Here is a 19655-nt window from a genome sequence, read left to right on the forward strand (position 1 = left end):
AATGTGTGTACATGTCATAAAGTTTTTATTTCTTCGCTGTTCCTTGAAGGAGGGTGGACATTCAGCTTTCCTTTCCTGGAATACATTTTCCATTTGCAGTTGTTGATATTTTAATTCTTTTAATTTCTCAGACTCTTCCTTTTTCCCTCCTTCCCCCGGCGGGTACTGCGTCGAATATTTTCAGAGCTGGAGTGTTTTCGTCCATTCCGTAGCGTAGCCGCTGTCTATTAATTCGCTGAACTATATCAATGTCGTCGTATGTCCCACATGTTCTCTCGAAAACTCGTAATGTCGACTCATCGGTTGCTGTCATCGTCCAAGCCTCTGCACCATATAGCAGGACGGGAATTATGAGCAACTTCTAGAGTTTGGTCTTTGCTCGTCGAGAGAGGACTTTACTTCTCAATTGCCTACTCATTCCAAGGTAGAACCTGTAGGCAAGAGTTATTCTGCTTTGGATTTCGAGGCTGACGTTGTTATTGGTGTTAATACTGGTTCCAAGATAAGTGAAATTATCCACGACCTCGAAGTCGTACACAGTGACGTGGAAGCCAAGTCGCGAGTTTCTTTAATGACAGGGGATATATCGTCTTCTCCTCGTTCACTACCAGACCCATACGCTTCGCCTCCTTATCCAGCCTGAAGAAAGCAGAACTAACGGCGCGGTTGTTGAGGCAACTCTTATATTGTACGAGTACCTTCACTCTCTATCTCTGCAACTCGAATTATTTTCTTCAGCAATATATTGAAGAAGTCTCCTTGTCTGAAAGCTCGCTTGGTATCTAAAGGCTCGGAGAGGTCTTTACTGATCCTAACGGTGTGTTTGCTGTTGCTCAACGTCAGCTTATACAGCCGCATTAGCTTTGCGGAGATCCAAGTTCAGGCATAGCGGCATAGAGTTAGTTCCTTTTCGTGCTGTCGAAGGCGGCTTTAAAATCGGCGAAGAGGTGCCGTGTGTCGATCTTCCTTTCACGGGTCTTTACCAAGATTTGTCGTATGGTGAAATCTGGTCGTTTTGGAAAAACTTGCGTCATTTAAAATTCTCCAAGAGCGATTACCTTAATAAGGGTGTCTATTATAATTTTTTTTTCTCTCGCATATAAGTTCGACAAAATTATATAGCTGAAAGAAAGTTTCGACATATCTTGGTTTGGTCCGAAATCTGTCTAAAAAATACATATTACTGTCAAACTACAGATTTATCAACCATTTGCAGCAAGTTGCGACTAATTCGAACCCATTCGGGTCCGATTGTGACAAACAGCGGAATACTCTCTTAAGAGAAAGAAGTGGCCATTATTATGCAAGGTTTATACAAAAAAAGTTGAAGGAGTATAAATTGCGCTACAATTAGCTTTTTGGCATACAAAAGCACAAAAATTAGCATAGCCGCAAGCGAATAACCACCGTATGCGCGCTAGTAGACAGCTGTTAGTGTTCACATGTGATAGCGGCACACTCAACGGCACACAAAGCGATGTATGATGAATGTTTTTGAATATGTACATATATCTTCGTTGGTGAATTGGCACAACTTGCATACCTTTATGTACACATATTGCAGTGTCAGCACTATTTCTACTCAGCAGCTAAAATTTATTGCCGCAGCAAACTGGCGAGAAGAAGGACAGCGGCGGCAAAAATACGCCAATGGAAATACTTTCTTTCATTCATGTACATATATACATGCGAGTAAATATGTGCGACTGCTTTGTATAGGAACGTGTGGCATGCAACTTTAGCTCATCGTTTTACTAATTTATATGCGCATATTAAATTGGACATAATTCTGTGGCACGCATGCACACTCATACTCACTACTGGTGCACCAATACCACGAAACACTCACTTCTTTGGACTAAGAAATACGTCTTTAATTTAGTCGGCAACAACGGCAACGCCTTAAATCCACTAGTGTGGCTGCATAAATTTTTTCGCTCGTATATTTTATCATAATGCATCGTCATGCACGCATTGAAGATGACAATGTTAGCCCGAAAGTAGGTGTTGCCACAAATTTACTTACTTGCAAGTAGCCGTGTCTACCACACAGGAGCTTGTCGTCATTATCGAATTGACAGCGCAGTTACATCTTAAGGTGTTCTATGCTTCCCTACATGCCTACCTACATACATATACATATGTATATATACATATATAATACATATATACATACGTACTGCTAACAACCCGCTACAGGCGCTTATAATTCTGATTAATGCGGAAATGTAAATGCGAGCAGTGACGTAAAAATCGCTACACTTTTCCAATTGAATTCCACATGAGCTCTTCCTTCCCCGCGCTTTATTTTATCGCTGAAGTATGTTTTCGTGCATACTCACACATACCTAACGGTATACTCAAACGTTTTATTGCCACTTTTATTTCACTTGGTGGCTATAATCGGGTCTGCATGTCATTTGCTTTATTGCTTTCCGACGCTTACATTTTGACTCTTTATTTCATACACTCTCTAAGTCAGGCTGCTGTGCTTTTGGCCGGCAAGCAATATCTTCGTTGATTGGGAGTGAAATCAAATACTGATAAAATTCTCGGTAGCATGCAGCATGAGCTCGTTTGTGTGAGGTAATGTGGGAGAAGGCAACACATAAATACGAAAACTCGAATAACACGAAAGAAAAAATAAATAAAAAAGTTTCATATTTGTTACTATTTTTGAAGAGTGGTATAAACTTCAAGCACCAAAGCTTAAATAAATAAAAAAAGATATAGCGCATATTAAGCTTTAGATTAGAGAAATCAACTGGGTTGGTGAAGAAATGTGAAAATTCTGACTAATGAGTAATGAGAGCTAAAGTCAGAATTAAACAGAGGTACGCACTGCGACCTGTATTCTATTTTACCCTTCTTCTTCTTCTTAATTGGCATAGACACCGCTTACGCGATTATAGCCGAGTTAACAACAGCGTGCCAGTCGTTTCTTCTTTTTGCAAGGTGGCGCCAATTGGAGATTCCAAGCCAAGCCAAGTCCTTCTCCACCTGGTCTTTCCAACGGAGTGGAGGTATTCCTCTTCCTCTGCTTCCCCGGCGGGTACTGCGTCGAATATTTTCAGAGCTGGAGTGTTTTCATCCATTCGGACAACATGACCTAGCCAGCGTAGCCGCTGTCTTTTAATTCGCTGAACGATGTCAATGTCGTTATATATCTCGAACAGCTCATCGTTCCATCGAATGCGATATTCGCCGTGGCCAATGTGCAAAGGACCATAAATCTTTCGCAGAATTTTTCTCTCGAAAACTCGCAACGTCAACTCATCAGTTGGTGTCATCGTCCAGCCCGCTGCACCATATAGCAGGACGGGAATTATGAGTGACTTATAGAGTTTGGTTTTTGTTCATCGAGAGAGGACTTTGCTTCTCAATTGCCTACTCAGTCCGAAGTAGCACCTGTTGGCAAGAGTTATCCTGCGTTGGATTTCCGGACTGACATTGTTGGTGGTGTTTACGCTGGTTCCAAGATAGACGAAATTATCTACGATTTCAAAGTTACGACTGTCAACAGTGACGTGAGAGCCAAGTCGCGAGTGCGACGACTGTTTGTTTGATGAGGGGAGATATTTCGTCTTGCCCTCGTTCACTGCCAGACACATTTGCATCCTTGTCCAGTCTGGAGAAAGCAGAACTAACAGCACGGGTGTTGAGGCCGATGCTATCAATATCACTTACCCTTTACTCTTATAAATTCACTATGTTAGCGATTAGGGAAGCAAGGCATTCGCCGCTCGAATTGCTGAATCTAAAGATACCATGTATGCTCTTAATGTACAAATGTCTTCTTAGTTTGCTGCGGCCTAGATAATTTCACATATATTCTAATGCTTTCTGCAGAAATTAATTATTTTCTTAAAACTTTTAACGCTTTGTATCCTTTGAACAATAGTGAAGACAGCGTCTGACTTTTCTGCTTTATTTTCATTCGGTACTCCACCTTTATGATATATAGGGTACGTCATCTAACAGTTTAGTGGCTTGAGAAAATAGGTATACCTAAATTATGCTGCATAGTATATGTATTTCGTCTTACATTTTTCATAACAATATCTTTCCTTTCTTGCATTATTTCTATCTCTTTCTCAGTTTTAAAAGCTTCGGTGAAACAAGTTAATGTTTTTCATGTTTCTCCTAAGTAAAGATATAATTTTTTTCCTTAGCTGCTATGAATACTAACTATAAATTCAACAAAGTGGTCAGGATTTCGAGACTCTTTCTTCTGAATATTATATTCTGCATTGGGTTAACACCTACGGTTCTCTTTGGTCTACTCTTTTGTAATTTCGTTGAAATAATCAAAACACAGAAATTTCAAATTTAATGGTGAAAGTTCTATTATCATTCGAAAAACATTCTTTGGCATCTATTTTTTGAAGATTATCTCTCATAGACTTTAGACGTTACATAACGCCCCAGTAAAAAGTCTAACGTTGTGATATCACACGATCTGGGTGGCCTATCGACCGGACCAAAACGTGAAATTATTTGCTCACCGAAGTGTTCTCTCAATAAATTCATTGATTGATGCGATGTGTGGCGCCGTCTTGTTGTCGCAGAGGTCACGAGCTTCAATTTCAGGCATCAAATAGTCGTTTATCACGGCGCAATAACGGTCATAATGGACGGTTATGTTCTCACCGGCATCAACTTGGAAGAAATATGACCGATGATTCCACCGGCCAACAAACCACACCAAACCGATATTTTTTCTTGATGAAATGGTAGCTCTTGAAACTCTTCAGGTTGCTCTTCGTCTCAAATGTAGAAATTTTGTTTATTTACATACCCATTGACTAAGAAAAAATTTGGCTCGAAAGCATTGAATATTCTTGGTACTTTTCAAGTGCCCATAAAGCGAAGCGATGTCGCTTTGGAAGTTCGAGCGGCTTCGGTTCTTGCACAAGTGTATTTTGTACGCTTTCACTTTAAGATCTCGATGTAAAATGTCTCAAGTCAAGTACGTCAGTTGGGAGGAAATGCTACCTATGTATATAAGGGCGAATCACAGTAAGAAAAGAACTTTATAATTTATGTTCTTAAAGAGCCATAATATGCTTTTATAAATTTTTATGCAAGGTTGTTCTTTGTGACTAGTGAAATGCTCAGCCTATATAGAATATATGCCATTTGTTTCCATTGAAGCCTTACGAGCCTTTTGCCGCGCTATTGCTAAACGCTAGGTAAAAGATAGTAGAACAGCCTTGTATAGCAATTATATAATAAAACCATTAAGTATGTATATACATAAGTACTATGTGTATAGAGACATATAGTATGTCTATTCTTTGTGTTTGAAACCCTGCCTTGCAGTAATGTAATAATTTTTCTTCGTATTTCGTTCTCTTTGCAGTTGAGCAGCGATACCAGTTCTAGTTCACGTAACAGCAGCGGTAAGGGGGTGAAGTTTCTGCTGCGAAAAAGCAAATCAAAGCGAAGCGCCAAAGGTGAGTATTGTAAAAGTGAGCTGAAGTGCAAATTTAAATACCTCTCTCTCCCTCATTTTTTTTTTATGTGCAATTATATATTTATGTGTGTTTGAAAGTGTATCGAAAGATAATTGCCGTAATTTAAAAAGTTTTAAGGTGCAACAGCAGAAGTCTAGCGCAAAATTGGCGCAAAAGAGGCAATTGAAAGGATTGTACAAAACGAAAGACTTTATAATGCAGTAAAAGTAAAAGATGCATTTCATTTCAGCGTTTAAGTATATAATTTGCACTTGAGCCGCTTTTAATTAGTTATAATATTCTATGCGCTGACATAAAACTTTACCGTCTCGCCGTTTGTAGGTAAAAAATACGATACGTCGGCCGTGCAAACGAAATCTCAGCCGAAGCAACTGAAAACACCTTCCATCAAATGTGTGCTTGTTGGCGATGGCGCTGTGGGCAAGACTAATTTGATTTTGACTTATTTGAAAAATCGTTTCAACACGGAGCACGTGCCAACAGCGTCGGACATATATAACGGTAAGTGTATGAAACTACTTTTTAATCCATGTAAACATTGCACTTGATTCATCCTTAACATCATGTCATGGTGTTAGTACACATAGTGACCCAGGGCCATCGAGCAAATGAAATGACATTTCAGTATTTTAAACTCAAAACGAATACCAATTTTCGTTAGCGTTAATTAATTACTACTTTGTCTGTGTAAATGCCACAATACCATGAGCTATACGAGTAGCAGTGCTGCTGCGGATTGTGACAGATATCAAAATCAGAATTGAAACTGATAAACAAATTTTGTAGATGTCATGACTTCTGTGACTCTGGATATTTGAAATATGTACAAAATATAAGCACAGTGATTTCCAACATAAAATTGGAATCCCAAAATAATTTAAAGAAACATAACCTCTTTTTTTGCGCTTCTTTTACTCCATGATTGCTCAGCAAAATTTCATATGAAATCCTAATTCAAGAAGCTGAGTTTTGTAGTTACTTTTTTGTACGTAATTTCGCTATTCCTGACTATTTTTGTAAGCTTCGATAAAAATTGATCATTAAATATTTCATTCAGTCAAAACTGCTGTTTGGGGTAGTTGTGGAAATCTTCGCTCACGAAAAAATATAGCTTCAACTACCCATCGAAATAAAATTGGTCGGGTTACCTCGTCGCTTGGCAGTTTGGATTTTCATAAGTATATATGAAATTATGAGGAAATTATATAGCATAGCGTACATTATACAAATATATATTTTTAAATGAGTCAAACTCTTGACTAGATGCGTATATAAAAACAAATAGGCGTACAGACAGTGGGATATGGCTAAAATATATACATCGATTATGTTAGTTCACGGTATAAAAATTTGGATAGGGGAATGAGAATAATTTTATAAATTCATAAAATTCAAGAATTACTGAGCTTAACCTTCAAAACTTCTAAAAAGTTTGAGAAGTGCATCTCATATAGGGAATTTCGAAATTTCGAGCTAACAGCGACAGTCTAAAGAGTCTGCCCAAGGAGAGATAGAAATTTTGAGAATTATAATTTATAATAATATATAATTTTTCTATAAAACCAAAGAACTTTTGAATTGTTCGATAGTTCTGATATCTGCACTAGTTTGATTATATGAGAATGAAGACATAAAGAAATAGAAAATATAAAATTGTTTTCAGTTAAACAAACATCTTGGCTCAATTCTTGCAAATGAAACATTTCGACTTCCGTTTTTAATTCATTTGATCACACTGTACGACGCCATTAAATAGGTTAGCGCCTAAAAGCACACAACATTTTTGCAAAGTAACGGTATCATAAATATAATATTTGAATGTATGTATATATGTACATATGTATGTGTATATTACGTACAGTTAACTGGAAGTTGGATTTGGGTCGCGAAACTTTTTTGTGGTAAATTTCCTGCAAGCCGCCTATCGGTTAAATCGCCGTTAACAGAAATTTATGTTAAAGTTTCCGTGAGTTTCTTAATGTCCAATTTACAATCCTAACTGAAAGTCTTATGTACATATGTATGATCGTTTCTTACGCAAATATTTTATGAGTTGTGTATGGGTTAGTTTCCGCGCTATGCTTTCAATAGATTGGAGTTTCAATAGCCGAGCCTTGCCGGGTTGTTGATGCTCTGGATGGTGGTATTTCCATATAACATTAAATTAGATTGTACAAGATGCCTAACAATATGTAAGCAAATCTTAAGCTAGTACGAGTAATAGCAATATTCTTTCGGTAGAACGGCAATCTTGGAGTTAAGCTATTATTACCAGAGATCTTTTTAAGGCTTATCATTTGCGTATTGTCTTAAGTCTATCGGTTTTACATAAGCAAGCTCTCCAGTTCTTACATTTGGTTCTGGGCAAAACAGTTCGCTTCTTCGACATTGTTTTTAACCTATCTAAGTATTATTGTTTCGTCTAATGGGCATCCGCTCTTCGAGGTCAATTTGGCTCAGAGTAGAACGCAAGAGATCCACTGAACTACTTGCCCTGAGTAAAGTTCATCTTGCCGCGATTGTAGGAGTTCTTACTGGACACTCTCCAATAGGCATTTATGTGGTAAGCCTTAAAATCTTGACGGACGCTGGTTGTCAAAGTTGTAGGGAGGAGGGTAAGTTGGAAACATCCAGAGACTTAGTTTTCCATTGTCCAGCCTTCGCAAGATGGAGGCTGAAACATCTAGGTAAACTACCTTCGTCCAAACAGAAGTCAAAGCCGAAACTAATATTAGCCGTCTCTACAAATTTTTTTGATCTGCAAGGGTCTTATGATCCAGTTTTTTTCAACAGATTATAAGTACCACAACGGACCGGCGTTTTAAGCTATACAAGTGACTTCCTTCTTTTATCGACCTTTTACCTAACCTATTTTAAGTTGTTCATACGCATCTAACTGCAAAATCATTTTGGAATTCTTAATTCAAAAGAGTTTGCGAGATGATATGCATATATTTTACAAGTTGGCGTGTCCGAATAACTCGTGCCTACTTAGCCATAGTTTCGTTGGTTTTATTTCATTTCATAGCACATTCGCTTTTTCATCGGGTTTATATAATATGAGAGGCACAACTCCAAATCTGTTTTTATTCGGAAAGCTACTTTCTTAAAGCTACTTTTGTTACACTTTGCTATACTAAAGCTCTAAATGGGATTCTAACAGTAAAATAATTGCATACGTTTTCACAATACTGTATAAGCAGATAATAGCTTCGTTTGCGTGCCAATTTTTTCACTTTTTTCATTTCCTTTTCCTTTCATTGTCCTATATTTTTATTGTATTCACACAACTCTTCCTCTCAACACTATTTTATCTTCTATGCCCCTTTCTGTCTGTGCCTTTTCCTTTCCGTTGCTACTTCTGTGCTATTTTTGTGCATGAAATATTGAAAGGCACGTCACTCGAATATGTGCATTTTTCATATACCAAACTGTGCCCACTCCCTGATACCGACGGACTGAGTCGCTGATTTAGAGAGTAAGGGAAACGCTAGCTTGCAGTACTTACTATGACTGCGTTATAGTATGCTCATAGTGAAATCCTGTAGTTAGAAACTACTTTACAACTGGTACGAGGGCTGCTATATACATATATTTCGGCCTAATAATGAAAATTGGAATATTTATCAATGAAAATGGTTTTATTGTTTTTCAAAATATTCTCTATCAAGATTTATACACTTTGCATGCGCTCAAACCAATATTCGAAGCACTTTTTTCACTCCGATTGAGACACCTCCAAAACATCGTTTTTGAATGCTTCAACAGCATCTTCTGGCGACGAAAATCGTTGACCACGCATTATTTTCTTGATGTGTGGGAATAAAAAGAAGTCATTGGGTGCCAAGTCAGGGCTGTACGGCGGATGACCCATCAATTCGACGTTTTGGCCGGTCAAAAAGACGCTGGTTTGAGCCGATGTGTGAGAGCTCGCATTGTCATGGTGCACAATGATTCGTCTTCTCTTGTTCGTTTTTCGAATTTCTCCGAAGACTTCAGGCAAACAAATGGTGGTGTACCACTCAGAATTGACCGTCCTACGTTGCTCAAGCGGAACAGTCGCCACATGACCAGTTTTGTCCGTATGAACTATGTAGAAGCTCGTGGGCAGCCGACTGTCCTTTTTACCTTTTAATGAAGGGTAGTGTTTTTGTGGAGAAAGATTCTTCACCGTGAAGTGACCAGCATCGTACCAGTGAGGTATATAATGAAAATAAAATTTTTTGTGGGATTATTAAACAAATTTATTGTTAATGGGAAGTAACCCTATAGAAAATCGTTCCTCAATTTGAATTAGTAAAATATCTTCCTGACTCGCTGACAAGCTTTGTACACAGTTATATTTACGGACTAGCTTGATGTCACACTACAGGGATAGCTTGCTGGAAGTCATGCATCACAAATGATTGTGCATATGTATATACCATATATATGGTATGTATATATTTGTGCATTCAGCTGAACAGTTAATGCCACTGCTAGTGATTGAATTATGATGTGCTCACATATCACTGCGCTCCGAGGTAGGCGACAGGCGAATTCACTTGCTTCTCTATATGCACTTAAAGTACACTGCGCGTCATCAGTATGCATACAAGTACATGCATAAGTTGTATAAAATTGTTTTTTTGTTCTTATTATTTACACTTTGAAGCTTTGTATATTATTGCAATGGTAGAAAAGAGCAAGCAATAAAAAAGTACCGGTACTAACACTGAATTGCTCAGTTAACCATTATTTATAACATCTAACATTTGTCGACATAGACATAGAGTTTCATATTGTATATAAAAGAAGGACGAGGCGAGGTACTTCAGGTCACTGATAATTGGTGGCCGTATTAATTGCCGCTCTGGGAACGTTGGTATTGTATACGGCACAAACGGACCATTGTCACGTCCACGAAATGTCGTTAAATGAAATATTATAATCCCGGTCATAAATAAAGCTAAGAAAATGAAATTTTTTGGTGAAGATAACATTAGAAAAGCACTTGTGTCGTGAAAATTAGGTTGCATGCCTCACAAATTAATATAAATATCGTATATCAACCAACCTTGTTGATGGCTTTCTTTCAAGCACCTCCTAACAAAATGTAAAAGTAGAAGAAATCGAATAATAACCGCGCCCACTATCAATAAACGGTTATGTTAAATGTTTATAAGTGCGATTACTCACTAAGGTGTCATTAACTCGTATAGCAAAATCCATTGACTTGCCTCCAACCACTTAAAAAAAAATGATACTCGTACCTCAGAAACCACTCAGTTTTCAGATTCTGATAAGGAAGCAATTTTTGAAGAAATCTCGAGTATTAAATGCTGGAAACAAAGGAATAGTGCCAATCATTGTTAAAACATAGGAGTTTGTCGACATATGAAGAGGTGGAAAAAGGAAAAATCTCACTTAAATATTCTTGTTTAAAATACGTGTTTTTCCATATGAAAAGAAAATCTGTTAAGGATATAATTATTATTTTCATTATTAACAGAAGGAGGATCCCCAGTTGAATCGTTTTCTTAGTAGTTGAAGGTTTGCGGGGCCGTACCATTGTACATAGATTTAAAGTATATGGAAGTTCCGTAGAAATTGCTCCCCAAACGCATTTAGCAGGGCACTCTCAATAAAAAAATGCTCAAGACTTAAAATAAATAAATTTATTTAGAAATTATGACTCTAAAAGAAATGTATGCCAAAACAAGCTAACAATACATTACTTTGTGCTAATCCAATGGCGTGTAGTGTAGTTAACCGTACATGCAAACACAGCCACAACTGCATTGCGTGTGGTGCCATTTACTGTTAGTCAGGCAATATTATCGCTGCTGTAGTTGTTGCAATTTATAGCCCACACAGTCCTTTCAGTGTGTCAACGCGCTTAGGCATAGCAGACCTTTTGATGGACTGTTCATATGTTCAGGCGAAATATACTCCCGAATGTTTGCAGCAAAGTATTCCTCTAGTAAAGATATATACTAGTTAGGGCTAGTGTTTTTGGGGTGAAAATGAACAAAATCGATTTGTAGTTAAAATTATAAAATTTATGTAAACAAACAAAAAATATATTAATTTAAAATAGACTATAAAAATACAGTTGTATGTATGTCATTTGAGACGATGGTAAATCTGCGCCAGTATACATAAGACAAAATTTGGTAACAACTAAAATAACAGCTATACTACCTCAATATGTATCCGAATACTCTCTATACGCAAATTCAGTGCTCTAACTTTGTTGCTGTTTTCAAATGTAAAGTCAGTGTTATTCCTGAAGTTCAAGAGGCGGTCGGCAACTAGTTCGTTTCACTGCCGCGTGTAGTCTTCCGTACATGCCTAACTGTGCGTGTGTTAGTTTTTGCCGCTTTTCGAGGCAGCCGCATGAAATGTATGTCATGCACATAAAATCAAGCCATCGGCTCGCATTCATTCGCTCGCCATTGCGCCAACTTTGCGCCTATGGATCATTTCGTGTTGGTATACAGAAATTGCCGCTTAGACAGATATGAAGGCAATTATGTTGAAGAGTAAATAATGTCTTGAAGTAGGTTAATTAACCAAAATGGGCAATGCGTGTTTGCTGCAGTTAAATGCTGCTGCGATTAAATGCATTTGTAGCGCCAGAAAATAAGAGAAAATAAGAAATTTTTAAATCAGTTATTTTTGCAGAATAGCTTTATTCAAAAGCGTCTTGTTTATTACAAAGCGGGAGTTTAATCCAAATGACTATTTGGTTATCCTTTTAAAGGCCATGTTTTAAAGTTGCATTTAAGTGAGGATAAGATTTGATTACATCACACAGTTTCCACTTTTTTTGTATAATAGAGAACATTGGAAAAGTTTTCATTCGTTAAGAAATGTTAGAGCATGTGTGCCCATATCAACTAGGACACTTCATTCTAATCATCACATAGAACATTTGGTGTAACTAAGATGTGAATGGCCATATTGGATTGTCATATAGAATCAGAGGAGATAGGTATCTGGTGGTGGAGGTGTCGTGGCTGTACTAAATCCTGCTGAGCTTTCCTCTGTGCTTGAATCTGCGAAGGAGTGAAAGTGACGCTGCATTAGATGGCAATAAGCTTTTTTTATTATTGAGTCACAGTTTGCGGGGAAAGTGGGTGGAAGAGTTGGAACTAATCATCAATACTAGTTCCCGGCTTCTAGACCATTGCATGGTTCCTCAAACAGAGGCAGATCTCAACGACCGCACTTAAGGAGCGCATGTACGCAGTAGACTAGCATCGAGTTATGTTGTAATAAGGCCAGATGGGTGCTAGGCCACATGAACTTGCAAGAAAATCCACATCACTATCAGTAGAATGGGAATAGATCTTCCTTCGCTATTCTTTCGCGTTTAACTAATGAATGGATTGACTTTACGTAGCAGTTAGGCAAGCTCTAGTGGGGTACTAGTACTTGTATAGTTTGAAAAAAGGAAATATAAATAAAAATCCTAAGCGAATTAGTGACTACTAGCCGAATTAATGTCGCCTAAAATTATGCAATGATTTTATAACTGTACTGGCTGTCTTAATGTATTGGCAAAGATATCATGGATAAGAGCTTTTCCGCAACTAACTTAAAGTACTAACCCAAAACAATGTTTCCGGTGTGAATACTCGTAAAGTAGTTCCGAAAAATGCTTTTAGTAAATTTTATTTATGTATTTAGGGAGATATTATCTCCATACTAAGAATATGTTCCCTTAGCTCCTCTTCAATACCCCACTATATTAAATTTAGCCTCTTCAGTTAAGTTAATATTACAAACATATTATTTGAAGTTTTTTTTTAAAAAAATTTTTGCTGACGCGAACTAAAACATATCAATGAAACTAAGTTTAATTCTTTCGCAACATATTTTAATATAAAATTTTGCCACCGTCTGAAGGTATTTCCCGGACTCTGATTCATGCAAGTTGCAAAAGTTCGGCTGCACCCAAACTTAGCCCTTCCTCACTTCTTTGCTCTTATTTTTAAAGATGCTGTACTGTTACGTTACGGTGTTACCTGACGTTTGACCGCATCCAAACTTAACCTTAGCTTTTTAAGGTTACACGTTAAAAAAAAGCAGAATGAGTGGCACTTTAGTGGCTGACACCATTGTACAGGTAACCAATTAAAAAAGCCATAAATTCGGTTTGGAAAATTATTTTTATTTATTTTAAAGTATTAAATGTGTGAAAATAATCATAAATTCGGGACCAATTCACTTTTGCTCGATATGACCACCTTTTGCCTTAACTATGGCCTTGAGACGGTCAAAAAACGAATCGCAAGATGCCCGAATGTGACTTGCCGGTATTTTGGCCCACTCACGGACAATGGCTTTCTTCAGCATCTCGAGACTGGTGTATTTTTTACTTTTTACCTTGCTCTCCAAAATGGCAAAGAGAGAATAATCCATTGGATTCGCATCTGGTGAATTCGAGAGCCATTGCGTGGTCGTAATGAAGTTCAGTACTTTGTTTTTCAGCCATTCTTGGTTCACTCGCGCTTTGTGAGACGGTGCTGAGTCTTGTTGAAGCGTCCATGGTTTGCGACCGAAATATTTGTTTGCCCACGGCTTCAAAGCAGCCTCCAGAACACTTTCCCGATAATATGTCGCGATAATGTGACGCCAGGCTCGATGAAAACAATTGGAGAGCGCCCATCTGCGGCCCCAACCAATATTTGTGGCGGGTGCTGCTTCCTGGTGGCCAACCGATGACTTAGATTCTCGTATGAACGATCGGTCAAGTAAACCCTTTCGTTTTGAGAGTTTACGAATTGCTCAATTGGAAAAATTTTTTCGTCAGTAAACACAATGTTCGGAATTTGATCGCTTTCGACCAAGCGAAGCAACTGCTTCGCTCTCTCAAGTCTTATTTGTTGCTGCTTCGGTGGGAATCATGGGCCTTTTGGAACTTTTAAGGCTTGACCTTGAGCTCATTTTTCAATATGCGTCGGATGCTGCGGTCGGATATTTTCAGTTCTTTAGCCACTTGATTGGCACTTCGTCGTGGATTTCGCTCAAGTCGCTTCTTCACTTTCCGAACCATCTCACGTGACGTTGCAGTCTTTTGATGACCACCTCCATGGCGTTTTGCGATGCTACCAGTAACGAGTGATGGTGCGATAAACAAAAACTTTATTCACATTAAGATGTTTGAGCTCACGAACAATTGCTGGCTGTGAATTCCATCGCTGATCACTTTTTTTTGACAAAACGCTTTTGTACACTTGTGAACAATACTCCGAACTGTCATTTAGCAAATTTATAAGCAGCTGATTCCAGTGCGACAGCTGCGCGAACGGTCTGAAATCGACACTTCGAGTGCCGGACATTGGAAGAACGTTCTCCCATATCTATAGCTATAATAGAAACCGACAGTAGTAGCAATTTCACACACAATGCTTCCAACTAGGATGACTACCAAACTCTTGTATTATATTTTTGGATATTCAATCCTTTTTATGGACGTACTATCTCATTTCATGAGCGCAGTTCGTTTTTGTACAATTTCTACTTCAATTGTCTGTTGTTAATGTTTCCAGTTTCATTTCTAATTCAATGAAATTGCATAGTTGCTCTTTTGTTGCTCATCTACATATATTTCTCTTTTATGGTTATGCACAACACTTGGTTTAAACGCTTTCAAGCATATGGAAGTAATTGGCGAGATTTTTTTATATTAGCGAAATCTGCAACAAGTAGTAAGCAGCATATACGTATTATTATATAATAAACAAAAAATGAAATACCTTAATTTTACCCAGTTCTTCGTATGCCTCTTTGTATTACCACCCTTTTTGCAATCCTCGATGCCAGTTCGGCAATCTATAGTGAATTCGAATATCTCGAATCAAAAATGCTATTTAAGCAGTATGATTTTGGCAAAGTGCAGGGCATCAAACGGTCAAAAGATGCTGTAAAAAAAGTATTATCCCCTTTTGTGAAGAATTTGAATTGAAGACACAATACAAAAGAACTAAAGCATTTAAAAAGAAAAGCATTTTTATTTCGGGCACATGATATAAATAACAAAGTAAAAGCTGTGCAACCCATAAACAATTTCCGTTATTTTTTTTTCAATTTTCGTAGCTAAATTTCGGGTGTTAGCGAACATTTTATACTCTCACAATTTGCAAGGTTCAAAGGTGAATATCTATTTTTAGGCCTTGGCTAAACTTTATGGTGAAAAATATTAATTTTGCATATTAACTCAAAAATAGTTATTTAGTGAAATTGTGAGTTTATTACAATCAGTCAGAAGCCCGGAAATTATATATATGAACTGGCTTCATTTTTAGCAAAAACCTATATTATATCCAACGAAACAAAATAAATTACATTAGGCGTGCTAGGTTTATTAAAATATATATAATATTCGGCTTCGTTGAGGTTTCACATATGATATTTTTTGCGTTTAAGGATCCATTTTTCATCATCAGTCACCATCTGATGCAAAAAACGGATTTTTTGAGGCCTTCAAGCAGCATTTATGACAGGAAAAATTCTCATATTAAAGTAATGAGAAAGAACGCATCGCAAAAAAACCCTTTTCAGGCACAAAGTTCGATATACATACATATGTATATACGTTTAAATGAACAAATGAAGATATTTTCAAGAACGCATGTTTGGAATATTGGAACAATGGAATAATAATTAAGCTACGCCATCTCTTGGCAAACCGCCCGAATTTAGTTATAGACTAAATAGATAAATCACACATGTTGTCCTCGGTACCATTGCGGACTTTAACGTTCGGAATTTGCGATCAGACACGAGGCAATAATTTTCCATTATGACAACGTTTGGCCTCATGTTGAAAGACTGGTTAAAAACTATTTAACAAGCAGCGGCCGGGAAGTGTTGCCTCACCCGCCATATAGCCCAGACCTTGCCCGATGTGACTACCATGTGTACCGCTCTACCTGTAATACTGAATTATATTGGAATTCTTTCGGAATGAAATCCATAAATCATCAAAAAGAAAACTCGTATAGCTTCAGATGGTCAATACTGTAAATAATATTACTGTAAATGTTTTGCTAAGATAAATCTTCAAATTTTAACTGTAAAAAAATACATGATTATATGAGTTATAGACTTAATAGGTAATACAAAAGAGTTTGATGAAATTTATTGTTTAATTTATTAAAATGCTGACGATGAAGGTGTTAAAATTAGTTGACAAATTTTTCTAAAAAGGAAAGTTTTTTACGGTTTTTAATTTTTTTTGTACGACATCTTTACATGCAATAGTACACCACAGCATATTTATAATATTTTAGGATTTTGGTTAAATTTGAACTGGTATACTAGGATGGCTAAACTTGATCGTCATTCGAAAAAGTCACTTCTTTAATTTCACGAACATTCCAAGAAATTTCTTGTAAAGTCGTGAAAATTATGTTATTGGGTTTATAGGATATAGGATTATAGGATTTCGGATTTGAAGTGTTAGAGAAAGAAGTGCACTACTTTCATCTATTTCTAGTATTTCATACCAAAGATAAATTCTCTAAAATGCATAATAACGTAACATTTACATCTCTCAAGTTAACAAAAGAAAAAAAAAACACGAAGAACGAAAATCATCCAATTTATGTTACAATATTTGGAATTTCGACAATAACTCTGTTAAATCTCATGGCAGAATAACATGATGTTGTGAATCATAATCAATAAAAATTTTAACTTCAATTTTTGCATTCTAGGGGATGATATGGATTTATATACGCGGTATAAAGTCAATGTGAAGGATGGATATGAAGGGGTTAAGGACCTCTGTTATGTATGTTTTATCTTGGCCAGGAAAGACAGAGTTACAGTTAATGAGTTTGAAGCTAGTAGGGTTGTTACTCTGGTCTTCTACTCTTTTGTCTCTCTTGCTCATAGATGGTATAGCCTCGTTTTTACGATTAGACATACAAACCTAATCTAACATAGAACAAATCTAAGAGTCTTTCAACTATTTATGGAAGCAAATAATAAATTGCAAAACCAGCAATTCACTTGCCAATAAATGATTGCCTTCACTCATCGAAGCTTTGCAATCTCTCCCACCCCTGATGCCTTGATGACTTACCATATGAAAATATAATATATATATTAGCGGTTATATAAAGTATTTTTCAATTTATGTCCCTAGTGAGGGAAACTTTTATTAAATCTTGGATAAATAATAATTTTTACGGATAAAATTCCAAACGAGACAACTGTTTCGTAGTGTCGTTTTTTATACCGTTTATTGTCTTAGACTCTCCTTCTGTTAGATCTTCTTCTGCGGTTCTGCTGACGTCTCCTGCGTCGTAGCCTTCTTCTGCGTTCTTGAAGTTTCATTCTTTTCATAGCATTGCGTTGTTTTCTTAATTGTTTACGCAGTGTTCTATTCTTGCGCTTTTCTGCTCTTACTTCTTTTGCTCTAGAGTTATCACTACTCGTGGGACTTGTTGAACTAGTTCCAGGGGATGATGATGAAGCATTGTCTGCCGATGAAGATGAAGCTGGCGATGAACTGGACGCTGGTGATGAACTACCAGACGATGATGAACTGCTCGCTGGTGACGAACTGCTCGCTGGTGATGAACTACCAGACGATGACGATGAAGTATCAGCTGGTGATGAGCTACCAGACGATGACGATGAAGTATCAGCTGGTGATGAGCTACCAGACGATGAGGATGAAGTATCAGCTGCTGATGAACTACCAGACGATGACGATGAAGTATCAGACGTTTCACCGGCACCGTTAACCAGACCGTAGTTCAGGATCGCAACGCTCACGACTAGTAACAGTAGTATTTTCATGGCTGCCATGCACTCTATTGTACAAGTTATGTTCGAATGAATCTCTAGTGCGACCACCAACGATATTTATACCATTATTGTATTCTCTAACTCTGTATTAGTACTGTATTTCGATTAGCATGCTTTTTTAAGTCCAGGCTAACTGACACCTGAGCAAATACTACAAAGCAACAGCAGAACATTATTGCGTACGCAAAAATGAAAGCTTTCACCTTTTTTCTTGGAAATTTATAAGAAAAATATAAATATTGTCAACAGTCTAAATAAACTTAATATCCGTATATCGAAAAGGTAATTATCCAAGAAACACATGACAAATACATATGTACTAGTGTGGTGTACTTCATTTAGAACTAACATAAGCATGTGTATGTATGTTATTTACGAAAAATATTTCAAAAGTTTCCAAAATCCTTTTCATTGCCGTTTGGGTTATGATGTACAAGTGGCAAGAGAATTCGAAGTTCCGTTTCAATCGAACTGAATCATTTTTTACTTAACTCAAAGGATTTAATGTTCGTTTGCGGTCTTATTTACCGCTTCTTCCCTTATTTTTACAAAGACTAGCTTTCCAAAATGTTTTTAAAATTTTTACATTTTTATAATTTCTTAAATCTTTCTTTTTAGCGGATGTATTGGTAAACGATAATCCGGTACACCTAACCATCTGCGACACGGCAGGACAGGACACACTGGATAATCTGAGGCAATTGTGCTACCCCGATAGCGATGTATTCGTTTTATGTTTCTCCGTTGTAAGACCAGAGACGTTTCATGCCGTTAAAACGAAGTGGGCACCAAAATTCTCTAAATCAAAAGCTTCCCTAATACTCGTTGGAACACAGGCCGATTTGCGCAAGAATACGAAGGTGTTGAAAAATTTGCAGGTTAGTTTATCATCGGAAAATATTACACAACACTTGTTCACTCAGCGATTTCTTGTAACCTTAATATATTAATGCATCTTTCTTAAGATATAGCTCTATACATATTCATAGAGGCAAGTGGATTTATCGATTTTGCCATATCTGTCTGTAATTCTGAAAAACTAATTTATGGTTGAAGAAAGTTTTACAGAGCAAAAGTTGTCCTAGTTCTTCATTTAGAAAATGCAGAAATTATCGAAATTGCTGAAGTTAATGCCAAGATAATCTAAAAGAAAACAGCTATCCTTAAAATCAGCCTCTAAGCGAACTTCCGAGGTCTTTAAAAGCCATGAAAGCCACACTGTATTAAATGTTTCAAAACAAGAAAAATAATCTGAATAAATTCTTATATACATACAAAGTGCGTTCCAAAGTAAACTTTTTGAACCCAGCGCCCCCTGGTGGCGCCATCTATATGTCGACTAAGGCGTTAGAATCTGCTAACTTTATC

General features: G+C 37.1%; 2 protein-coding genes across 2 annotated transcripts in view; one reads left to right on the forward strand and one right to left on the reverse strand.

Moving 5' to 3' along the window:
* LOC120774382 overlaps positions 1 to 19655 on the forward strand; it is a 75877-nt gene that overhangs the window by 52903 nt on the left and 3319 nt on the right. Inside the window, exons 3-5 of the mRNA XM_040103992.1 lie at positions 5363 to 5456; positions 5799 to 5978; positions 18906 to 19165. Coding sequence (XP_039959926.1) covers positions 5363 to 5456; positions 5799 to 5978; positions 18906 to 19165 — 534 coding nt within the window. The remainder of the gene's footprint in view (positions 1 to 5362; positions 5457 to 5798; positions 5979 to 18905; positions 19166 to 19655) is intronic.
* LOC120774383 (putative protein TPRXL) lies at positions 14731 to 19023 on the reverse strand. Its single transcript, XM_040103993.1, has 3 exons — positions 17713 to 19023; positions 15224 to 15388; positions 14731 to 15163 (listed from the first exon to the last, which is right to left on the reverse strand). Exon 1 carries the CDS (start codon positions 18285 to 18287, stop codon positions 17724 to 17726), a length of 564 nt encoding a protein of 187 aa, XP_039959927.1. The 5' UTR covers positions 18288 to 19023; the 3' UTR covers positions 14731 to 15163; positions 15224 to 15388; positions 17713 to 17723.

The sequence above is a fragment of the Bactrocera tryoni genome, chromosome 4, assembly GCF_016617805.1.
Source record: "Bactrocera tryoni isolate S06 chromosome 4, CSIRO_BtryS06_freeze2, whole genome shotgun sequence".
NCBI lineage: Eukaryota > Metazoa > Arthropoda > Insecta > Diptera > Tephritidae > Bactrocera > Bactrocera tryoni.

What these genes read in the sequence shown, in the direction of transcription:
- LOC120774383 (XM_040103993.1), bottom strand. Translation starts at nt 18,287, where the DNA reads ATGGCAGCCATGAAAATACTACTGTTACTAGTCGTGAGCGTTGCGATC.